This window comes from Coenobita brevimanus, chromosome 50 (genome assembly GCF_032717465.1).
Source record: "Coenobita brevimanus isolate Jiangsu-jjx chromosome 50, ASM3271746v2, whole genome shotgun sequence".
Taxonomy (NCBI): domain Eukaryota; kingdom Metazoa; phylum Arthropoda; class Malacostraca; order Decapoda; family Coenobitidae; genus Coenobita; species Coenobita brevimanus.
The window spans coordinates 20,674,524-20,701,074 of record NC_137003.1 but is presented as its reverse complement, the minus strand read 5'-3'; the positions used below and the strand labels follow the sequence as shown (position 1 = coordinate 20,701,074).

Here is a 26,551-nt window from a genome sequence, read left to right as displayed (position 1 = left end):
CATGTGCAGTGTCAAAAAGTTTCTCAACCCTGGCTGAGAACATGGTTTCATTGACTTCTTGGGTGATAGTTTGTCGATTCTTGTTTTTCTTTCGTCCTTTCCATTCAAAAAATTGTTCAGCAATCTTCTTGATCGAGACTTACTGATGCTTGGTACGGATCCTGGCCTTAGACCAGAATTCTTCAACTTGCTGGATGATCTCAGTTGCTGCTGTTCGGATCTCCACTCTGAGAACATGATGACGATACAAAAATTGGCCAAGGACTTGCTCCTCTGAAGGGAGTTTACTTCCTTCAGTCCCTTCTATTGAGCAGACTAGAAAATCATGGGACCCTGTTTCCATTATAGAAATAATCTGCAAACAAACAAATGGAGAAAGGATAAAGAATGTCATATGATGCAATATTAGAGTATAAGTGTGGGTGTAAATTTACACAGAGAAAATAATAAACGCAGTATCGCACATGCTCACACAATCACGCTTTATTACACACACACACACACACACACACACACACACACACACACACACACACAGACCTGTCATGTGACATCGAAGACCAGACTGTCAGACATTCCACACAGCAGCAGATTTGCGAGATCTCATGCATCAGTGACCACCAGGGTAATTAATTTTGACCCAAGCCATAACTGGTAATGGTCAGTACCAATACATTGCACTAACAGTGTGACTCGTCGAATCCGCCATAGTTAGAAGTCCTTCATCCACTTCTAAATATTAAATTTGCATGAAATTCCACTCAAATAGATTTTTTATTTTTCTGGATTGTAACCTCTCGGGAGAGTCAGAGGTTAAACTTTCTAAAATGTGAAAAGAAGAAGCATTGCCAAGGCACAGCAAACTTGTCCCCGGCAATCATTTTAATGCTGACGTATAAACGCAACAGGATATCTAGTTGAAAATGTCACATATCATATTTGGAGCAAATCAGGTGAAAATTTACGATTTTATGCCCATTTGATGTTTTAGGCCCCACCCACCCGACGTTGACCCCCCTCCCCCTACTGCTAACTTGGGGATGACCCCTTGATGTAATGAGGCATGTTATAGGATGCAGATCTGAAAGATGCACCTTTAGGTTTTGGTTTCATGTCGATATGACTTCTTTTAAGGGAGTTATGGTGAAAAAACGATTTTTACCTGTCCTCGTTTTCTTTTACATTTTGGGGGCCTACTGCCTGGGCCTTAACCCAATTTAGCCCAAATTTTAATCACTTGATCAGAAGTACATAACCCATCATTCCTGTAAGTTTAGTCAAAATCGCACCAGTTGTTTTCGTGTAAAGGTCATAACAAACAGACAGACAGAGACAAACAAACAAACAGACAAGCCGAGTGAAAACAATACCCATCCTGAAGCCCCTCCGTGGCGGGGACGAGTAATAGGAGCCGCCCTACTGTACACGAAATAAACTCAAGTTATGACCGGCAGGTGATGTCAAATGCAAATGTGAGAAGTTTTAGTTATTCTCCAAAAGGACTCGCATATATTCAGTACTGGCCAGGTCTTACCACGTACAATTCAGATCCAGGGTTGACGATATCGCTCGAGTCTGAGTGGAATGCATGGAAAGGTTGTTATATAAACCATCCTAAGGCAGAGGATTTCTGCATGTCACTATAACCGTCTGCTGTTTGTCAGAGAAAAAAGGTGTATGTGGGTCTGAGTGCTACATGCTAAGGACTGCCATATTGCTTCAACGTTACTTTCTTATAAGTTTCATACATTGTAGATGTTTGTAAGGTCTTTACTGTCATCGCTTTTTTACAAGTAAGTTTGACAAGGAGATATCAGCTGTGCTTACATGAATCGGCTAGTTATCTTGCTTGGAGAAGTTTTATAAATAAGAAATAATAATCTGAATTCATTACATATTTACGAGTTACTTTGCCCTGATCAGTATTAGAATGAAGAGATATTAGTTAAGAGCTTCGTGTCAATTACTTTTTTCCGAGAAGTTTCGCCTTGGAAAAGATAGTGGCAGCGTTATTATATCCCTCGGTTATTATAGCCCAGATAATTTTAACATGTAACCTGTTGGTATGGGTTTCACACTTAATATATGTTTGGATGTTTTTCTATGTCAGTTTTTTTACCTCGAGAGGAAAAACACTTAAGAAATACTGTTAAAATTATCATATCTTGGTGTGTGAATTTCCATAAGATTCACACAAAAAAGATACCGGTAATGTTTTGTATTGGTAAAGTCTTTTTGTCTTGCTATGTGATTTTTTCCCCAACGTTCCACACAAAAGAGAAAGAAGCTTCATGTTCATGTCTTTGTCAATTTTTTCTTCCTCTTGATAAGTGCGATATCGTTTTTGTTAACAGTATTGCTGGAAGGCCGACTCTGCGTGTGGGTCGAGTGTTGTTCCCGTCATCTAAGACAACTGTGGTGGACGACCCCGATGCTCCTGGGGGCAAGAGAGTAATTTTTTTGGATCCCATATTCACTCTCTTTGAAACCATTGCTGAGGCTATGGGATTCTGGTGAGTCTGTTTATTTCCTTCTTGGTACTTGCACTTTTATTAGTAGTACAGTATCAGATTTTTTGATGCTCTGATATTCCAGTGAGATGAGGTCACTTTCATAATAAATGCAGTAGGTCAGTGCCTGTATCATCAATCTTAAATAATACCGTGAATATGAAGAATAAATTATGCACGTCTGCGAGGGGCACAGCTGAACAGTCAGTTTTCCTTCATAATGTAATGGGCATTAGATAGCCAGAGTAGACCTGGCTCTATGTCGTTCCATGTCCTGAAGTGCCTTCATTTTGACTGTTCTGACTCTGTGGGCAACAGTTTAACAGACTGCCACATCTAGTGACAATGATGACCCTTGCAGTGGGGATGACGACAAGGGTGTACCTGTAACGCATGAGAACTAGAATGAATGCAGTCAAACTTTCCAAACTTCCATTCAGGGATGGAGACAGCATCACCTTGCCCGTTCCTCACTTCAAGTTGTCAGTAAAAATCATCTGCTGTTAGAGCTGCCCAGGAACCTTCACACCAGCCATTCAACTGACTATTCATACTAACCTCAGAGGTATTTTTTTTTTTAAGCCACTTCATCTAAGTTCGCGTCCAGACATGTCCTCGAACATGTTAAGAACAGAGCTGCCTAGTACTGCTGCATGTATGCATCAGTACTTGGACAGAGGTATGCAAACATGTTTCAGTGCAGGTTCGAATTTACTGGCACAATTGGTGATACGATATGTGTGTCCATCCGAGGCACCAGAGACTTCATGTTGTTGCCAACATGATATGGACACTGCTGTTCAGAGCAAGTTTGCAGATTGTTCATCACTGGGTTGTTCACATCTTGCCAGCACTTGTTCCAGCACACCTTTGGGCACGTCCTAAGGACACGCTGGAACAATAACAAATCATTATCATGTCCATTGGGTTGAGGGGCATTCAGGCTTCAAGACACGTCTACAGGTCCTGATTCAGCTTTGAGTATACTCTTAATATGATCCTTACCGGTGACTATCAACCCTTCTGTAATCTCCCAGTGACGTCAGTTAGTTGTCGGCACCGTCTTTGTTTCATCTTGTACTTTTCGTTGTCTGTAGTTTAAGAAATCCCTAAAGAGAAACCTGATACACTAAGGGGAGCCATCATATTTTATTTCTGACACTCATCATGCACCCATATCCACATCACACACACACGGCCTTCCAACACTAACAGACCTAACTTCCCCACAACACGCACTTACATTACGTCCATTCGTAGACACATATAAAATCTATTTGACTTCAGTTTGTTGCTTGATATTTTTATACCCTTGGAGTCTCTTGTTATATGAATCCCCCATTTATTTCCTTTATATAATGTACTCGTGTTCTTGTAAAAACAATGTAAATGTATCTATAAATTTCTGTAATGTTACTAGAGCCTGCAAAGCCACTCCAAATAGCATACTTTCATATTACCCTCTGGCAGATACTGTAAGTTGAAGACTTTGAGATCGAATCTCGTGTCTGAAATACCATCACATCAGTCCTGAATGTGACATTTAATACATACTAAAGCAGAGAATGAGATTGGCCAGGAGGCGACATTTCTGGGTGTGCAAAGGACTCAAACCTTCGGTCCGAGGACGTCCTGTTTTTGTATATTCTTGCTACCTAATGACAATAGTATTGTTCTTAGGAGAGCACTACCGGGATCAAGCTTTTTTAAAGACTAATTCAATCCACTGCCATTAAGAAAGTTTCTCCAGAAATGAATAATATCGTCTTGCTCAAGTGGTTTATATGCTGGAAATAAAGAACAAATCATGACTGGTGACAGAATTAATTTTCCCAAAGCTTACAGAATCCATAAAGGAAAAACAGAACAACGCGAAACACGCATAAAACTTCCTTGAGATTCGGCAGTTGTACAAAGTCTTCAGAGAAACTAGTAATATTATTGCATACCAGAAAACTGCAGGCAAATTAATGAACTAGTTTTCAGATCTATTTCTGCTACAGTTATACATCTAGTATTGTTATTAACTGAAGATGCAACGCTAACTATGATAAAACGTTTAATATTTAGAATATTAATGACAACAGTACTGCTAAATTCAGATTGAAGTGCTCGTACTCATCTTAATAAAATATCTTCGAGTTAGCTGAAACAATTCTCATGTTGTTCCTACCAGTAAGGGTTAGCTCGGTGTACTGTATGTATTATAATGTTGTCTTTATCCAGGTATACCTATGTCACGCCTGCTGACTATCTGTGGGGCGTTAAACAAGAGGATGGGTCTTGGAACGGCATGATTGGTATGATCGTGAGGCAGGTGAGGAGGAGAATACACACACACACACACACACACACACACACACACACACACACACACACACACACACACACACACACACACACACACACACACACACACACACGAAGGGAACAAAATGAAGATTTAATAAAGGAACTAAACAGATATGCCACAAAAATAGATGGACGATCAGCTGAGGTGAATTCACTGAGAAGAAACACTAGTGAAATGGGATGTACAATTGTCAACCATTAAAAAATTATGGATGATTTCAGAAACGATACGGAGAGAATCAGGCAAAAAAGCAGTATGATAGTAAAATTATTAATACTTAAGATAAAATAACACAGGCAAATGAAATTATGAAAAATTGCAAAGATGAGATACAAACTACGTATGCTGAAATGGTGAAAGTAAAGAATTATCTAGAAACAAAGGTATTAGAAAATGCATAAGAAAGGAAGTGAATGAAATTATAAACAACCCAAAACTAGTCAAGGAAGCCGAAGAGATTAACAAAGCTACAGGAATCAGGAGTGTAGGTGAAGAAAAAATAAGAAACAAAATCTCAAGAGACAAAAAGGAGATGGAAAATATAATGACAATATTGAAGCAAATATCAGGAGATGTGTGTGATAAAGATATAAAAGTACATAAAGTAATTGGATTGCAGGTACGAAAGTGGTACATACCAACGAGGGATGAAAAGAAGTAAGGTAGTAGTTTGATGCTATGGTAAGAACCTGGGACTGGCTTCGGTCTCCCTGGCAATTACCACAACTCCCAACACAATACACACAACAATGTTTTTTTTCCCCACCGAGAAATGACTATCTGGAGGTCATTTCTCGAAGATCTCTAGCCGGTGACATCGAGAGCAATTCAGAACCCATCAACAAATACCTATGTTAAACATGCTCAAAACCCATCACTTCGAGTCGACATACAAAGTGCTCAGGTCAGTGCAATTCCTGCCAGAAGTGGACCCATTTCACCTGCAAAACACTTGCATCCAGAGAACATTACACAGACAGCTGGACCTGCTCCTTACGCTCCTTCCGCCCACCCTCTAACCCCCCACCACCCCCTCTCCTACTTCCTCCACACCTTCTCAGCCTAAACCACCGATCTTTCCCGCACCATGGAATCCCCCAACCCCTCCCATTCCACCCAATCTAATCTACCCCAACTCTTATCTCTATCACAACCTTCTACTATCTTTTTCCCTCCACCCACACCCCCATCTCCCCGCTCGTGCTGTAGCACCCAACACATACCATACACACAACATTCTTCAGATAAACATAGATGCCATAAATCACCAAAAGACAAGAGCTCACACAGTTGATCAAACAACAAAACATACACATTGCCATCTTTCAAGAAACAAACCTACGCAAAACACAAAAACCACCTAAATTTCATAATTTAACCACCATCAGACAAGACCGGGCCGACAGTGGTGGCGGTGGGCTCATTACCCTGGTACAACAGTCCATCAACTTTGCGAATACTAGTGCACACACAGAATCACTTCTCTCCCTGCATGACACCACAACAGAAATACAACCAATTAAATTACGTGATGGCAACAAATCGGACATAACAATCGCCAATGTATACATTCTCCCCAATCCTCCCCCACAGTACCACACATTTACTCTCCTCAAACACACCACATCACTAATATACCCAACATTATCCTGGGTGGTGATTTCAACGCCAAGGCGTCGGCCTGGTATGCCAATAACACTGACACAGACAGAGGACTGGTACTACAGTCCCAAACGGATAATATTTTCATCCTCAACAATCTCCATCAGCATACCCATATCCCACACCAAGCCCTCTTCCTCCCATCATCCCCAGACGTCACCTTTCGCTCCCCAAACCTCGCCCCCACAACATCCAAGAGAGTGGTCAAAACCCTTGGCTCTGACCACCTCCCAATCATCGTCACTACCAAAATCAGAATCACCCCAGCTGGCCACAGACACATACACTAATTATTAGAGAGCCAACTGGGGGGCCTTCACAACTGAAACAGAACAACACTTTGAAATATTAAACAGTACATCCAAACATCGACACTGCTCTCCACACTTTAAATACAATTATTCAAAATGCAGACAAAAGACACATCCCTAGAGGCAACAGAGACACAATCCGAACTTCACATCAGAAATTCAAGGTCTCATCAGTCAATGCGACACACCACAACACTCCCTAGCACCCCATAGACAAGACAGCATACAACAAATACAAGAAAAAACTCAAATAAACAATAAAATATCAGAGCAGCAAACACTAAATTGGAATAATTTTCTCCACACTTGATCACAAAATCATCAGCAAACTCTACAAAACACTAAACAGCATCACACTTTCCATCAGCAACACTACACAATCACACACTGCCATCAAAACAACAGACACCATATCCGCAAACAAACAACGTGCAAACACTCTCATCAATCATTTTTCACACATCAGTCATCTAAACCCTCATAGCGACGACCGACGTGTCATCCGACGTAGGAGACAGTTCCCCAGAGACCCAGACTTCGCATCATTCATTTACAACCAGACGCAGTACATCACTGGCAACCTTAAGCACTCATCTGCCTGCGGCCCTGACAACATAAGCAACATACGTCTTAAACATCGTGGACCACAAGGCATACAAGCACTCATCAACATATCAAACTACAGCTACTCACACAGCATTATACCCAACATTTGGAAGCATGGCATTATCATCACTATCCCCAAACCCAACAAAGACCCCACGTTACCTTCCTTACACAGACCCATCACACCCCTCTGCACCCCGTCCATAGTCACTGAACGACTGGTATTATAATAATTATAATACCAGTCGTTCAGTGACTATGGACGGGGTGCAGAGGGGTGTAATTATTATTAACACCTCACATCTCCCTAGCCCCATCACTAGATGGTTTTAGGCCACTACACTCCAGACACTCTTCTTACAGACCTTACACAAAGAGTTTTTGATGGCATCATTTCAGCTAGGCCATCACACACACAGAACATTTATAGTCATACCAGACGTAAGCAGAGATTTTAATGCCACCCTCTGCCACAACCTCACAAACAAAATATTCAACACAAACATGCACGGTAACACAAAACGATGGCTGACAAACTATTTATCAGGCAGATGTTCACATGTAACATTTGCTGGTCAGTCATCGAACATCAGAAACTTCACAAACGGGGTCCCTCAAGGATCTGTTTTCTTCCCTGCACTTTTTGCTCTATATTTACATGCACGACATACACACCCTACACACCACAAATACACATAGCTTCCCATGCAGATGACACAACACTTACATGTACACCAAAACACAAACACAGCAGCACACATCCTCCAACCTTACCTCAACACACTACACGAATGGTTCACCACAAACAGGCTCAAAAGAGCCTAAGCCAAATCTCCAGTGACCCTTCTCGCATACTGGACAGCAGAACATAGTCACATTCCACACCTCACCATAAACATCTCTCCCCTACCACACACCCACACACCCACGCGCAAATTCCTTGGTGTAACATACAAAACATAAATGTCAACTAAACCACACATCACAAGCATTAAAAATAAATTAACATTAATACTCAGTGCCCTAAGGTCAATTGCCTATGCAACATTCGGACACAAAAGAAACAGTATACAAACAATATTATACGTTTAGTGATGAACTATGCAAGCCCTGCTTGGGTTTCTAACCTTACTGAAACATACTGCAACATCCTAAAGACCATACAGAGCAAGGCCCTAAAAATAATCACAGGCTGTACAGCTGCAACACCTACTGACCACCTACACCAGGAAACCAAAATCCTCAAAGTCAAGTATCATCTAGATATGAGAGGCACACAGATTCTTGCCGCAGCCTCCTACAAACCCACACCATCCACTACACTACAAAGCAACACATCCACACACATCAAGGAACATCAAAATAACACCCAGCACACGATATCATACACAAATACTATCATCTCTCCCCCACCCCCACTTATAACCAGCTTCCAGAAGCATATCCATGCTCATATCACTGGCCGTTCTATTCAGTCACTTTAAGACAACACACAACTGCATGCAGGGCCTCCTGATATCCACCCCTCTGAATCCTACCTTCCTCGTGAGGACAGGGTCCACCTGGCCAGACCGAGATGTGGGGATCATCCACCTCTCTTGAGTTATCAGAAGAAGCTGGATGACTCCGTCGCTGATGCCTGTCCAGGATGCAACACAGCGCCCCATACTATTAGGTGCATTTTGGAAGACTGCACTGCACACAATAGCCTGCGCTAAGAACACAACATACCCTCCTTGAGAGCTCATTGAGAAAGCCCAGTCTCGGCCGTGGCCTTGCTTAGTGACTCGAGATTGCCTAGGGAACAACAACAGCTACCACTGCACACCAACAGAGAAACACACACACACACAAAAAAAAAAACGCAAACAAAAACAACATACAAATACAAAACAAACATAAACACACGATCTCACAGAGAAAAAAAATGCACAGAAAAACGCAAAGACATACACACACAATACACAAGCATACAACACAAACACAAAACACTCACAAACCAAAACACACAAAACACAAATCAGAGACAGAATCACAAAACAATCACAACACAGAAACAAAACAAGACAAACACAAAACAAAATAAAACAAATACAAACACACAAACTCAAAACAGAAAACAAATAAAAAATTCAAAGCACACAAAACAAACATAAAACACAAAAACACAAAAGATACACACAGGAAAAAGAAGAAAACAAACAAAAAGCAAACACGCAAAAACAAAGGCACAGAACTAACACTTAAACAAAAACACACAAAATAACCACAAAAAAAATAAAATGCAGAAAACACAAACGCACAAAACTTAAACACTCGAAACATAAACACATGAGACGAACACAAAAGAAATACACAGGCAACATACACACAAACACCAACAAACACACAAACACAAACAAACACACAAAACAAACATGCAAACAAACAAAATAAAAACAAAACACAAATACAGAATACAAACACAAAACAAACACACAAAGCACATGCCTGTAAAAGACACAAACACAAAAACAAGCACAGAAAGCACAAGCACTCAAGACAAACACACAAAAGCAAACGGAAACACGAAACATACAGAAACAGAAACAAAACACAGACACGAAACAAATAAAACAAAAACACTAAACACACTACACACACACACACACACACACACACACACACACACACACACACACACACACACACACACACACACACACACACACACACACACACAAAACAAACACATGGGAAAACCAAAGCTCAAAAACAAAATAAAAACAACACAAACACAATGCTGAAACACACAACAGACAAAGCTCAAACACACAAACCAAAAACAAACCAAAAACATACAAAATACAAACACACAAAAACAAACTCAAACACACAAACACAAGCACACGTAAACACAAAAGCACGACACACAAATACAAACACAAAAAAGAAAAGCACAAATGTCAATACACCGAAAAACACAAGTACAAACACACAAGCAAACACATACGCAAACATAATCACCGAAACACACACAAGCACACAAGCACACTAGACACACTGAGATTGAAGAAACTGTATAGGTTTCATATTTATATGGGACTCGAATATTAAAACCTCTTTTTAGCTCCTTAGCGGTCATATTTTATTCATGCTAATAGAAGAGAAATTTCTCAGGCATAGAACAGATTCATTTAATGTGAGCGTATAGATATGGCATTCATCAACCCACTTGCCGCAGTTGTACTCTCGCTCTTAAGGTGAATATGAGCATCTGGCACTAGGAGAAAAAAAAAATCATTACTGTCTTCTGTAATCTTATTGACTTATCTATACATCGTCTATAGTGTTGCCACAACTAATATACAGATAATGACTACCACACACCACTCTTTGCTTACAGTTACTTTGCATCACATGAACATTGTGCTCACCTCACTGCACTCACTCAAACAGTTTCCCACAACTCTTCCATGACCGTATGATTCATTCGGCTCCAGTATACTTTACCTTAACTCGTTCATTACAGGGACTCTATTGTGTTAGTGTGCTATTTCCCAGTGATCTGATTCAGCTTTGAATAAAACCGAATTATATAACAACTCTAGTCATGTGGCGCCTGAAAAAAAGAAAGTTATAACCTGCATAGTAGAACAAGATCACTATCTGCTTCCATAACTAAAATTAATAACACAAAGAAAAGTAAATATCAAAGAAAAGCATCAATTAACTGTAAACTGTGCAGGAAGCCCGTTTTATTCAGCCTTGAAAAGCAGACTCGTCTGTCCTTAAAAGTTGCGTTTGAGGAGAACAAAGTCTTCACAGTACTGAAAAGTCAATAAACTGTAATTTGGTTAACACTTTATGGTTGCTCCCTAATTCTTTATAATCTTTAATTATATACTAATACCCAGTTCTTGACACTACAGTTTCATTAATATTTATTTTCGGTATCTTAAGCCAGTGCATTTCAAACCACTTCACATTAATTAAGAAAAATCTCGAATATAATTGTTGATTATTTCAATGCCTTTACCCACCATAACTTGAATGATAACGCATACGGGGTCATAGTCTGCCAAAGTGTGAGCCGACGTGTTGGCACCCATTCCCTTAGGTCTGAGTAGTATGTCAATTCTACGCAATCCAAATGCAACACTGGTTTGTGTGTTACTGGTCCTCAATAGCCTTAGTACACGGGTATAGCAATAATATGTTATCATGCTAATGCCTTTAATGAGAACAATTTGACCCCATCCCCCAGTGGCGGGTGGGGGGGGGGACACAATCTGGTCGCACCATGGGCTGGTGCTACCACTCTGCGGCCAGGTTGTATTAGGAAGAATTCTGACACCGTATTCCATTCGTGTCGTAAAAGGCGACTAAGGGGGACGGGGTGAGGGGACTTGGGACCCCCTCCTCTGCATTTTAGTTCCTATAATGAGACAGAGCATAGAAAGGGAAGGGGGATTGAGTTTTCCCCAGACCCTGAAGATCTGTGAATGTGCATGGATGCTGTACGATTGAAGCTAAAAGAAAGGAGATTAGGAGGATGTTTGTGTGAGAAAGTTGGATGTGTTAGCTTTGAGTGAAACAAAGATAAAAGGGAATTGTGAATCTAAATTTGCAAGTGTGACTGGAAGGATGTCAGGTGTTGACAGAGGAAGAGCAAGAGAAGGAGTGGCCTTGATTGCGAACCCGGAAGGGTATCAGTGTGTGACTGAATCTGGGACTGAATGGAAGGAGGTGTCATCAAGACTGATGTGGGTGAAAGCGAAATTTGGACGTGAGTTGTCGATATTTGTGAGTGCATACGGACCTGGTAATGAAAGGCATTCAGAAGAGAGGGAGTGTTCTGGAATGATGTCGATGAGTGTCTGCAGAGTTTTGGAGCAAATGTGAATGTGATTCTGATGGGAGATCTAAATGCCAGAGTGGGAAATGTAGCAGTTGAGGGTATTTTGCGAAAGGTAATGATGTGTTTTGGCCGTTCATGAATTTAGAGAAAGAGTACGATAGAATTGATAGGGAGGCTTTATGAACTATTTTGAGATTGTAGGGACCGTGTGGTAGGTTGTTGCAAGGAGTGAAAAGCTTTAATGTAAAAAGTATGGCGTGTGTAAGAGTGGGAAATACTGTGAGTGACTTGTTTCCTATGAGACTGAGGCTGTGACATGGATGTGTGATGTCGCCTTTGTTGTTTAATGCTTATATGGATGGTGTTGTAAGGAAGATGAATGCGAGAGTGTTAGCTAGAGGTTTGAGTCTGGTGGATGCTGATGGTAGTGAGCGGAATCTGAGTCAGCTGCTGCTCGCGGATGGTACTGCACTGGTGGCTGAATCGGTGGAGAGATTGAGACAACTCGTGGAAAAGTTTAGAAGGATGTGTGAAAAAAGGATATTGAGAGTGAATGAGAATAGACTAAAATGATGATGTATGCGAGGCTGGCAGATGGTAGGAGGATGAATGTAGTTTTGAATGGTGAGTTTGAACAGGTAGAGTGTTTTACAGGAAGTATTTAGGGTCACATGTTGCTGTGAATGATGAAATAGATGTGGAACTGAAGATATAATGAATGAAGTAGGAAAGGTGCTGGGAGGAGTGAAAAAGTGTTTAGATTTTGTTCGCTCAGAATGGATGTTAAGAGAAGGCTGTATGAGGGAGTAGTGGTACCAGTTGCATTTTATGGAGCTGAAACACGGAGTATGAGAGTAGCAGAGAGGAAGAGATTGAACGTAATGGAGATGAGGTTCACGAGGAGTATGTGTGGAGTGACATGTATGGATGGAGTGATAAACGACGTGCGAAGGAGAGCTGGAGTTATGCATGAGATGGCAGATCAAGATGAGCAGAGAGTGTTTAGGTGGTTTGGACATATGGAGAGAATGGATGAAAAGCGAGGGTGAAAAAGATAACTGGATCTGATGTGAGAGGTGTAATGCTGAGAGGAAGACCACAAAAGGGATAGATGAACAATGTGAAGAGAACGTTAAATGCAAGAGGGATGCCTGTAGAGCAAGGAAGAATGGCTGCACGTCCCAGAAATGAATGGAGGGAAATTGTGAATGAATAGCCTAAATGATGACCCGGCCCTGACGGAATGGTCTCCCGCATCTGGTCTGATCAGCTGATAGGGTCAGGTGCGGGGAAAGGGTTGGATCCATTATGATATGGCATTGGTAAACTAGCTATGCTACAGGGCCCTGTTGCAGATAGCACTGGATTACACCGCCCAGTTGACCTCATGTAATGTGGTACGGTGAGGATTGGTCCCTTCTTTCCTTGGAGGCTGATCCGAGGGAATGTGTGTGTTGATGAGTATTTTGATGAGTGTGTTGTCCTGTCTTGGCCACCCCCAATTAGAGAGGAAACAGCCTAGGTATATAGAAATTAAGCAGGATTCTTACATTGGTATATATATAACATTACTGTTAGAAGCTGGAATATAATGAACGAAAGGTAATGTACGGTACGAACGACGTCTCTGAAATAGGGTTTTATGTAGTCTGAACGTTTAGAGAACAAAATCCTGGGTTTACTTATTTTACTCAGTTGCTATTAGAATCAGCCACAAACTGGACTTATTCTCTTCAATTCTGACAGGAAGTAAACATGGCTCTGGGTCCCTTCGGTGTCACAGCCCAACGAGCTGAGGTGGTGGACTTCACATACCCTACCAACTTTGGTCATTCCAGGACAATCAGTGGTCGAGGCAGCCCAGAGGTGGATCCCTGGGGCTTCTTGATGCCTTTAGCCCCCATGGTTTGGGTGGTGATCCTTGCCGTGCTGGCTTTGATGATGATAATTCAGTCTTGCTATTCTGGAAAACTGAGGCGTCGGAGTAATGTTGGCATTTTTATTCGTGTGCTTTTACAGCAAGGTAAGCTACTGTTAATGCATTAATAATGAATAAAGTGCGTGCTTCAATTTATACTCTTAAAAACATATATATTCCTGTCTGAGTTGAGGTTACTTTCCTGTGGCCTTGCCCTTTGACCTATTGATTTCAAAGCTCAATCATTTTTACCTTTGCCGACCTTCAGTTTTTGTACAAATTTTGATCTAAATTAAGTTGGAACTGTATTAGTTATAGAGTAGACTATTTAACCTTCTCATGTGACCTTGATCCTCGACTGATTGCCCTCAGAAAGAAAGACATTCATCCATGTTTTACTCTGAACTCTTACACGAACACTGGTCTCAATCAGTTTAAAAATTATTTAATCATGCCATGTGACTTTGACCTTAGATCTATTATTTTAATACAATAAGTCCACCCCTTGACTCATCTTTAGCCTTTCCAACTGTCTGGGGATAAGTAAGATCATAACTGTTTTGGTTTGTTCATATCTAAAAACACACGGGTCAAACCTTGACCTTACTGTATACAGTGATCTTGACCTTTGAATAATTGTTCTCAAAATCGACTTCCTTCGTTTAGGACTTAACCTCAACCCGTCCACAAAGTATGGTCAAAGTTGTCAAGACATGACCTTGCCATGTGACCCTGAGCTTTGACCTATTGTTCAAAAAAACTAAATCAGTCCCCTGATTGACCCCTCAACAATCCCAGAGAGTTTAGTGAAAAGCAGATCAAAACTGACGTAAGTGGTTCACAGACACAGGCACACAGAATGACAGGTAGACACACAGGCAGGTAAGACACTCATATTCACAGCAGGAATGTGTACTCACCTCCCTGTTTTTACAGGGATGCGTTACGGAGAGGACTGGTGATGCAGAAAGTTGCCATGTGAACCTCTCTTTCTTTAGGGTGAGGTGGACAGTTTCAGAGTTGTATTTTTCGCAGTCTGGCAAGGTCAGCATTTTCAATCGGATGTCTTAATCATTTATGTTTTTGTTCCAGATGTGGATAAATCTGGGGAGTGGTGGTGGTGTGAGCGTGTGGCTGTGGGCGTGTGGATGCTGGTCACGCTGGTGCTGACACGGAGCTACGCCGGCAACCTCATGTCCCTCCTGGCCGTCAGATTCATTCCCATGCCAGTACAGTCACTTAGGGATGCGGTAGACAATCACGTCACTCTACTACTGCAGAAAGATTCTGTTCACAGTTATGTTTTCTTGGTATATATTTTATCATGTTCTAAGTCACTTTCATGACTGTAATTTTAAGCCATTGCTTTTTGAAGCCTGATTCATTATTTTATCCCTCTTGGTGTGAAAATATATATTCTTTATTGAAATCAGTCTAAAATGCCCAGAACTGAAGAAAAATACGTAGAAATCATAACATACATAAGTAAGATGTGTTTTCTAGGCAGCACAAAGCAAAGAGCACTGGTACCCAGCTGATGCGCAGTGATGCCATCTTGGTGGTTGCTTATTCTCTTGCTTCACTGTTATTTTGAATGTTCTGCCAAATTTTGTTAAAGTACGAATGGCTGAATGATATCACTTTTTAATGTCCACTCAACAGAAGACAAACAAAAAATATATATATGAATGAAAATGCAATATACCTCTCATCGTCGCAGTAGTCTCTGCCACGACTAAGAGTGTGACTATGAGTGTGGGTTCAAGTGTGGACATTATTTCGTTTTTACAATTTATGACTTATTTTGCATCAATATGAGGTGCGACCAGCAGACATGGACATAAAAGATTCATAGACGCCTGTCTGGAACGGGAGCATATTTAGGATATTTAGGTATTTAGACCTCTGCTTGTAGGCTAAAAATGATTTTCATATTGACATGGTCAACATTATTAAAATTATTCAATTTGTAGTTCTGCTACATTTATGTAAGGCAATACATGCAGCTTTAATGTACGGTATTATCTGAGATGCAGGGTGCTGAGCAAGGCATTTTGCGTGAAGTGGGTGACCTGCAGAAGAAAGGTCGCCTTGAGACAATTTACATGGCGGAGTTTGTACACAAGTTAGACACGGTCGTAAGACGGGACCACTACAGCCTCATCACTGAAGGAACCCAGATTAAGATTATGATGGCTCAAGATTTTACTAGCACAGGTAATGTAATGAAGATGGTTCATTAAGTAAGACATCCGCAGGCAATCTTGGACATCGCAACATCCAAAGCAGAAATATAAAGAATGTGGTGAATACTCTTCCAAACATTATCAGTACCTGAGGCCATCATCAGGTACTACAATTGCCCTGTGTAATCGGCACAAACATGATGGGAAGAACAATGCTGGACTTCACTGAAAATATAAAACTAAAGAATAGAAACGAAAAACAACCCTCCTCCCGGTACAAAAGCCCCAAAAGAAATGCCAGGAACCACTCAGGGAAGACCCAGAGTAACCTACTCAAACCCCCAACTGAAACAACACTTGTCTGTTCTAACACAAAACAGAAACCCACCAGACTGAAGTAAACAAAAAAGAACAACCTATTGGTTCGAACAAAATTCCATTAAGTATTTTATTAGCTTCAATAATTTCGGGTCTATAGTTTTCTATTGGTAATTGTTCTCCTAGCAAAGCATTGGCTGAATTGCTGAATTTAGTTACTGCTTGAAAATCATAAGAGGAAGGGTGGTCGTGGGTTAATGAATGCTCTCTAACAGCTGAATGTGCCATCTGACGCAAATATTGTCCTGTCCTGTAGCTCTTTCCATTATGTTCAGATATTCTTATTTGCATGAACGACTTGGTCACCCAATATACCCTACCTTACAACTAGGACATGTAATTTTGTAAAGAACATCTGAGCATAGAGAAGTAGTCACCCTGACTTTGTGAATAAAAAAAAAAAATCTTTATCTTAAAGTCATTAGTAAGAAAAATCCTAAAATTTACAGATGGGAAACTCTTTCTTAATTCTTTAAGTACTAAATTGCGAAATTGATAGCTGCTTTTACGATGGAAATATGTTAAAATGCCTTTTCCTGGTGAAAGCAGCCATCACTATTGCAATTTAGTACCTAAAGAACTAAAAAACAGATTCCCATCCAAAATTTTGGATTATGCTTACTAATGATTTTAAGATAAAGATTTTTTTCATGCACAAAGAAAGGGTGCGGTGCCTACTCCTATATCTTCAGATGCAGTTTACAAATTTACATGTCCTATTTGTAAGGTTGTGTATATTGGATGTACAAGTCGTCCATTCTATCAACCTATCTATTACCAGACGCCTTAATCCCGTAAGGGGTGGCCACAAACAAATCGCCTCCATGTCATCCTGCCCCCCGCCGTTTCACTGCCCTACTCCGAGCTCACCCCTCCCTTTCATATACCTCTCAACTCCATCCCTCTACCTCATCCTTGGTCTCCCCCTCCCTCTCCCCCCCTCCACCTCACTCACATGGATTCTCCTCGTGAGTCTCTCGTTCTCCATTTTCTCCACATGGTCAAACCACCTAAGTGTGTTTCTCCTAACGCTTCCTGTCACATCCACATCCACACCACAACGCTCTTTCACTTGTTAATTTGTCAGTCTGTCTCGCCACGTAACTCCATGTGCTTCTCTCAAATAACTCATTTCTACTGCTCTCACTCTTGACTTGTGTCGCTCCATCAAGGTCCAAGCTTCACTTCCATACGTTAGAGGTGGTATCACAATACTGTCATGAATTAACTTTCTCACAGCAATCCTCACTTCCCTGTTTCTTATCTCTGCTTTCAAAGAACCAGCAACCTTTCTTCCTTGTTGTTACCCTTTCAAGTCCTTCACCCTCTAAACCTCCATCCTTACACATCACACTACCCAAGTATTAAAATGCACTCACATTTTCCATTTCCTTTTCATCCAACCTCACTGTACGTTCACTGACTTCATTTCTCTCGAAGACAATAACTTTACTTTTCCCTACATTAACCATTAGATTCCATTTCTTACACACTTTCCCAAACTCATTCAAGTAGCCTTGCAGCTCTCCTTCGTCCTCACGTCACATCACAATATCATCTGCAAACAACAGCACAGGGAGTTTGCAGACACTGCCCTCTCTCATTAGGGCCGCTGCAACATCCACTGCCCTACCTTGTATCTCTTTTTTAACCCACATAGAGACTGCATCACCATGGAGATATGACACAGCCCTGTTTCAATCCAACCTTAAAATAGAAAAATTCACTCAGTTCACTGTCCAAATGCACTGCAGCCTTAGCACCGTCATACATACTCTTCACACCATTCAACAACTTCCCATCTACTCCATATAATTATTCTTAATACTTTCCACAATCTTTGTCTATCCACCCTGTCATATGCTTTCTCCAAATACACAACCTACACAACCTCTTCCCTTCCTAAAGCCTCCGTGTTCTTCTCCAAATAATTTATCTGTTATTTCCCTAACTGTCAATAAGTATCCTACCGTATACTTTTCCTATTACACTAGGAAGACAAATGCCTCTATGATTACCACACACTTCTTTTTTCCCCTTTTCCTATGAACAGTGGAATAACGATACCTGACTTCCAATCATCCGGGACTTTACCTTCCGACCGGGGCAATCTGCACATCCTCCACATCCATTCTACTATATCTCTCCTCCATGCTTCAGCATTTCACCACACACTCCATCAGTTCCTGGGGCTTTCCCCATTTTGACTTTCTACATTGCTTCCCAACCTCCATGCTACTGATTTTTTCCCTCTCTTCTCACATCCCTCCTTCTCACAGCCATTCCCCAGCCACTTATATTTGCATTACTTTCATTTCCTAAGTTCATCAACTCCTTAAGGTATTCTTTCCATCTGCTCACTTCTTCTCCCGTCTACAGTTGTAATCTACCATTTTTATCTTTCACTGCATGACTAACTTCTTTAACACCTTGTCTAACTCTCTTTACATCTTCCCAGAACATTTTCTTACTGTCACTCCACTTTACTCTCAAATTCCTTCAAAATTCCTCATCCACTCTCTTCTTACTTTCTTTTACTAATCTTTTCACCTCTCTCTTCATCTGTACATATAACTCTCTCTTCTATCTCTGAACTTCCTCCATACCCCTGTTTCTCGTCCACTCACTATATGCTTTCTTCTTTTGTGCCACAGCCTGTCTCACCTCTTCATTCCAGCATGCTGTTCCTTGTATCCGCTTTCGACTTCTCTTCACCCCACACACCATCTCACATGCTGCACAGATTTCTTCTGTGAATACCTTGCACATACCTTCCACGTCCCCCATCTATTCCAAATCATGTTTACCCAGTCGCTCCCCGACTTGTCTCATATATTCTACTTTTTTCCATCTTCTTGTAACCTCCCCACCCTCCTTGTATGAATTGCTTGCTCCTTTCCTTCCCTTCCTCTATTCCTCCACTTCATTTCAATCTTGACATTCACCTTCACCAAGTGGTGGTCAAAAAGTCCATTTCCTCAACCTCTATATGCTCTTGCATCATTACAAACCTTCTCATTCTATCATCCACACACACATAATCAATCATTGCCCTCCGTTCACCACCCACACTTCTCATCATTCGCCATGTATATCTAAGGATCATTTTGTGTCTGAAGAGGATATTGGCTATCACCAACCCCCTCCCGGCACAAATGTCCACTAGAGCACTGCCATTCTCATCCACTTCCGCATGCACACCCCATTCACCAACTACTCCATCCTTCTTGATATTCCCTAATTTTCCAGTCATATTTCCAGCAGTGAAATGGCGGGGGACAGGGCGACGTGGAGGCGATTTGTTTGTGGCCACCCCGAACGGGATTGAGGCGTCTGGCAATAGATAGATGGATAGATTTCCAACGAAAAACCCTCTCTCATTCCTTTCAAGCTTTTTCATGCATGCTTCCACATTTGTCCAGAATTTTTCTTTCACTCTGCTTGCACGATCTTGCGTTGGCGCATACACACACACACACACACACACACACACACACACACACACACACACACACACACACACACACACACACACACACACACACACACAATCGCCGCCATTTGTAGGCCAACTTTCAATCTTACCCACAAAATTCTTGAGTCAGTTGATCCATACTCTCTTATACTCTCCTTCCATCTCTTGCACACAGCAATAAACACTCCTTCTTTTGTCCTCTCATTCTCACCCACATCCGCACATATACCCCATCCTTACTCCCAGTCTCTCACACTCTCACTTCATCATTTCCTTTCACTTAATCCGCATGCATCCACTTTTGCACTCTTAGCACCTGGACAATCTCTCTCTTTCACCTCATCATTTGCACCCCTGACATTCCATGTCGCAATTAAGAATAAGAATATGTGAACATATCGGAAAGTGCGGTAGAGCAGGACAATATTTGCTCAGATGGCATTTTCAGCTATTATAGAGCATTCATTAACCCATGACCACAGGTCCTCTCATAATGATTTTCAGGTGGTAACTAAATTCAGCAATTCAGCTGATGCTTTACTAAGAGAAAGATTAGTAATAGAAAAGTAAAGACATGAAAATAATGTAGCTAATGATGATTAATGAATTCTTTGTTCGAACCTATAGGTTGTTTTGGTATGTTTGTTTCAGTTTGGGGGGGTTGAATCTAGTGTTAGAACAGACAATTGTTGTTTCATTTCGGGGTTTGAGGTGGTCAATTGGGTCTTCTCTGAGTGGTACGGGGAGGAGGGTTGTTTTTCGTTTCTTTTTTTAGTTTTGTATTTTCATTAAAGTCCAAGTTTGTTCTTTTTATCATGTTTGTGCTGACTAAATAGGACACTTGGAGTACCTGATGATGGCCCGAGGAGGGCCGAAAATTCGTACTGATAATGTCTGGAAGAGTATTCACCACATTCTTTTTATTACTGGTTTGGTTCATTACTAGTTAATGGTGATAGACCATGATTATTGTGTGTGATAGTGGTGCTCCTTTTAGACAATAATATCTGTCACATTTTCGTCACTAAATCCAGCCACATTAAAATGATGAGGACTCATGAATACCAATCTATCTATCTATCTATAGCCCGACGCCCTAATCTTGCAAAGGGTGTCCGCAGACAGAACGCCTCCAAGTCGCTCTGTCTCCCACCATTTGATTACCTTCCCCCAGCTCACTCCCCCCTCCCTCATATACCTCTTAACTCCATCCCTCCGCCTCTTCCTCGGTCTCCCTCACCCTTTACCTCCCTCCACTTCACCTACATACACCCTCTTAGTCAGTCTCGTTCTCCATTCTCTCCACATGTCCAAACAACTTCAATGTATTTCTCCTAATTTTCTCAGTCATATCCACAACCACCCCACAATGTTGTTTCACTTCTTCATTCGTCAACCTGTCCCTCCGTGTCACTCCACATGCTCCTTTCAGGTAACTCATTTCCACTGCTCTCACTTTCGACTTGTTCCCCTCTAGCAGGGTCCACGCCTCGCTTCCATACGTCAGGGTAGGGATCACAATACTATCATGCAGTGACTTAATTTCCGTACTCACCTCCATATTTCTCATCACCGCTTTCAGTGAACCAACAACCTTCCTTCCCTGCTGTACCCTTTCAAGCACTTCTTCCCTAAAACTTCCATCCTTACTCATCACAGTACCCAAGTACTTGAATGCACTGACATTCTCCATATCCTCACCATCCAACCTCACTGTGCATTCTGTGACTTCATTCCTCTCAAACACCATAACTTTACTCTTGTTTACAGTAACTTTCAGAATTCTCTTCTTACACACTGTCCCAGATTCATTCACCAAGCTGCCGGTATAATACCCCCTTAAGGTTACTAACGTATGCTGTGTGTGAATGTCTTTTTCAAAAGGTTGTGTTGCAAGACTGCTTTCATTTTTCGTATTCAAGATTTCGTTATCCCTCTTATGCAACCCTGAACCTGCTACTCTATTTAAATTTTAAAGCCATAAAATTTGGTACCGGTATGTGAGATTAGATACATACTGTACTTGCACAAGTCCTGCAACAGTTCAGGAGGCAGGTACCAGTCTCGCGATTTTAGTGATTACAAAGCCTGAGTTTGAATCTCTGGTAGGATAACTATATTAACTAGAGTCCTCTCCATTACTGTAGTAGTGTTGTTGTTGGTCCCTTGATAACCAGTCCTTAGTCAGCAAACTTAGATATTCCTATGCATTAAACTATTATGAATTATATTCACATTCTACTCTTCGTACAACTGTATGATATTTATTTAGCTCATGGAAGCTTTTTGATGGAGTTTGGGTTGATGGCTGTCCCTTGTAATACCTTCAACATCATATATCTTAAGCAAAATACCCTCGTCTAATGGTGGCAGAAATATGATGCAATACACATGTCATTATCTGAAAGAAGGCGTTAATCCCGGTTCAGCAAAATAATATAGTTAATGTGGACTAATTGTGGGATACCCATGATACTTTACCAATGAAGTGTGAGGTACAGCTGGGGGACAGTATATCGATACAGTACTAATGATACATAATGAGAAAGTGAGCAGTGTCTGTTGAAATCGAATGGAGCAATCTATGGAGCATAACAAACTTATCTTCGTATTGTTTAAGAGTTTCATAATTCTGTAGCTATGTATTAAATAGACACATTTTTCTGAAACTATACTCGGTGAATCATATAATCAAACAGAAGTAGTATTTGCGCCCTTCTGTTATCATGACATTAAGGTTCATCACTAGTAATGTACTTTCATTGCTCACACATGGACCTACAGTTCCAATAATTTAGCTGCCAATGCTCTTCCTTATTCCTTAACAGGCAGCTGTGACTTCTATTTATCTCGTGAAGAGTTCCTACCTATGATGTTTTCTTTAGCTGGTCCAATGGGTACCCCGCTGATTCCTGCTCTCAGTCGCAGGTTAGTTGGGTTGCTGTATAAGTAGTAAGATATTAGGAACAACTTGTTATAGTACATTCCAGTTGGATAAATGCATATTGTTCTTTCATGTGAATCAGTCCAATGGCCACCCTATTTATTTCTCAGTTGCAAAGTTGCCGGTCATGGATAATAAGTAAAATGTTACTAGGGAATACCTGCTTCAAATATTTTTGGCAAACGAAATGGAACACTCAAAGGTGATGGCGAACAAGTGTCAGTGACATAAGGTAATAGTTTACCGTTAAAATAGAAAACAAGGTATTCTGCATCCTGTTTTGCCTTTGCTGTGAACACCACAAACACTCCAACCATATAATTAAGACTTCAACATAGGGTATCATAATTCACCTAGTGTTTGTTGTTTTTGCTCTCTCTCTCTCTCTCTCTCTCTCTCTCTCTCTCTCTCTCTCTCTCTCTCTCTCTCCGTGTGTGTGTGTGTGTATAGCTATTTTCATTATAATGCATAGTAAAATTCTTTGCCTAATATATCTCCTCCAGGCTCATGCATGTCGCAGAGGCAGGTCTGTTCAATCAGCTGACAAAGATGTACACTCCAAATTACACCTCCTGCCTCAACCCATCAACTAGAGTAGTTCTCAAGACTTCACTGGGCATTACAAACATTTGGGTAACGAAGATCCTGCTATTTATTCTTTCATTGTAATATAATAGTGAAAGGGAGTTATCTAATCTCTTTGTTGACACCCATTCAGCTAGAGGAAGTTTTTATTTATTTAATGTCATCCCTGGACGACTTTAATCTCCTTAGAATATTTATTTATTTATTCTTTCAACGTCTGCTTCTCGTAACCATTTCACTACAAGAAGTATCTAAAGGCGCGATTCCACCCAGGCAACATTTCGGCAACATGTGGCATGCTACATTGTCGCATAGGCCAAGTGTGTTGCAACCAGTTCAACACAAGGCAACATGTAGCATGCTACTGTGTGGCATGCAACAGGTGGCAACAAGTTGCCCGAAGAACGTGACGCATGCGACAAGATTTAGCCTGCTGCCTAGTGTTGCAGGCTTCCCACCAGTCGCGGGAAGGATTCGATGTTGAAAGCAACAAGATGAAATGGTCTCGAGAATAAAACCGTAGAATTTATAGAAGAATATAGAAAACTTGCGGTTCTATGGGATATACGCTTGGAACAATACAAGAATAACCAGGCTAAACTAGATGCACTGCGGGGATTAGCCCAGAACACACACACACACACACACACACACACACACACACACATAAGCACTCTCTCTCTCTCTCTCTCTCTCTCACACACACACACACACACACACACACACACACACACACACACACACACACACACACACACACACACACACTCTCTCTTTCTCTCTCTCACACACACACACACACACACACACACACACACACACACACACACACACACACACACACACACACACACTCCTCTCTCTCTCTCTCTCTCTCTCTCTCACACACACACACACACACACACACACACACACACACACACTCTCTCTCTCTCTCTCTCTCTCTCTCTCTCTCTCTCAAACACACACACACACACACACACACACACTCTCTCTCTCTCTCTCTCTCTCTCTCTCTCTCTCTCACACACACACACACACACACACACACACAATGCACTACCGAATAAAATAGTGTGTGCCAAAACAATTCACAAATTTAAGGATATGAGCGATAAATATGGTTTAAGACACGGGACAGTACGAGATTGACTCATTCGTGTAAAGATTCAATTAGGTAAGAACAATTAGGTAAGTACACACACACACACACACACACACACACACACACACACACTCTCTCTCTCTCTCTCTCTCTCTCTCTCTCTCTCTCTCTCTCTCTCTCTCAAACACACACACACACACACACACACACACACACACACACACACACACACACACACACACAATGCACTACCGAATAAAATAGTGTGTGCCAAAACAATTCACAAATTTAAGGATATGAGCGATAAATATGGTTTAAGACACGGGACAGTACGAGATTGACTCATTCGTGTAAAGATTCAATTAGGTAAGAACAATTAGGTAAGTACACACACACACACACACACACACACACACACACACTCTCTCTCTCTCTCTCTCTCTCTCTCTCTCCGCCAGTCCTAATGCTGTGTCAACACTAGCAAATCTTTCTTCTGTTACATTATTCTCTCTATCTTGTCTCTTGTTAAGCTGAGATACGGTACTACAGATAATTTTTGCATTCGTGCCTGCCTCTTGACGGCGGGTACGCAGCACCCGTTTTTCTATACATTCACACCTTTATATAAGTTATTCTGCAGTGTGTTTGTGTGTGTGTGTGTGTGTGTGTGTGTGTGTGTTTTACACGGTAGCTACTTATATGTTTTTTTTGTTAAGCTCTGTCTATCTACATATCTGTCTGTCTGTCTGTTACATCGTGTTTACGAGTACAACTGGCTCGGTTTTTGTTGAATCGGTGGAAAAGGTTTTGTGGCATTCAACATAAACACTGGCATGTAGCATGCTACATGAAACAACAATGTTGACTTGTCGCAGTCAACATGTCTCCTGGTTGAATGCCGCATGCAACATACATGTTCAAAGCCGGGAAAATCGCATGCTACATGTTGCCTGTGTTGCCCCGGTGGAATCGCGCCTTAAGTTGCATGTCACTGTCTGGCAGCAATAACAATAAAATTAATAAGACATCCTCAGCTAGAAGATAAAGCAAAACCGATTTCACATATGGACGCTATCCATTTCAGCAGCCTTCTCCCTCCACCAGGGAATGTTGGTTGTGCTGGTGGGAGGAGCAATTGCCGGCTTCATCTTGCTCACCCTGGAACTCCTCATCCATCGTTCCTGCATCGGCCCAACTTTAAGGCAGATTAATGCTGAAGCTGCTTAGAAAGAAGAGTAGAACAATTTAGGTTAGCAGATATGTATTGAAATGATACAAATTTCACTGCTGAATAATATATAAAATAACCCAAAATTGCATAATTTCCTAGAGTGCAATGAAAAATTTAGATGAGAGTCCCCTTACCGATAGAAGGAAGGACGCATCATCACAGTCGACCTTTTTTTTTTTACATACAGTAGGTGAAAAAAAAGTCAAGACCTATGAGATGCACAGAACAATATTTACATATTCTACAACTATTTGCCACGGGGAAATCGTTTTTATCAGACTCAGAGACAACTATCTTCATATATTAATGAGGGGAAGTTTTTATTTAGCAAGGAGAAAGAAAATATTGGAGACTCTCTTATACTTTATTATATTACTGCAACATAGTACAGAAATTATGAACCTCATATCCTTTGATATTTTTTTAATGGTAAAGATACATTAATAT

The 26,551-nt window shown here is 41.1% G+C and overlaps 1 protein-coding gene across 1 annotated transcript in view; it reads left to right on the top strand.

Annotated features, from left to right (window-relative positions):
- The window catches only part of LOC145399703 (putative glutamate receptor), a 127,014-nt gene extending 100,914 nt beyond the window's left edge, over nt 1–26,100 (top strand). The window contains exons 5-12 of the mRNA XM_080272250.1: nt 2,355–2,513; nt 4,737–4,827; nt 14,029–14,305; nt 15,293–15,462; nt 16,237–16,417; nt 23,068–23,167; nt 23,687–23,816; nt 25,978–26,100. Coding sequence (XP_080128376.1) covers nt 2,355–2,513; nt 4,737–4,827; nt 14,029–14,305; nt 15,293–15,462; nt 16,237–16,417; nt 23,068–23,167; nt 23,687–23,816; nt 25,978–26,100 — 1,231 coding nt within the window. The remainder of the gene's footprint in view (nt 1–2,354; nt 2,514–4,736; nt 4,828–14,028; nt 14,306–15,292; nt 15,463–16,236; nt 16,418–23,067; nt 23,168–23,686; nt 23,817–25,977) is intronic.
- Nucleotides 26,101–26,551: the final 451 nt, after the last annotated feature.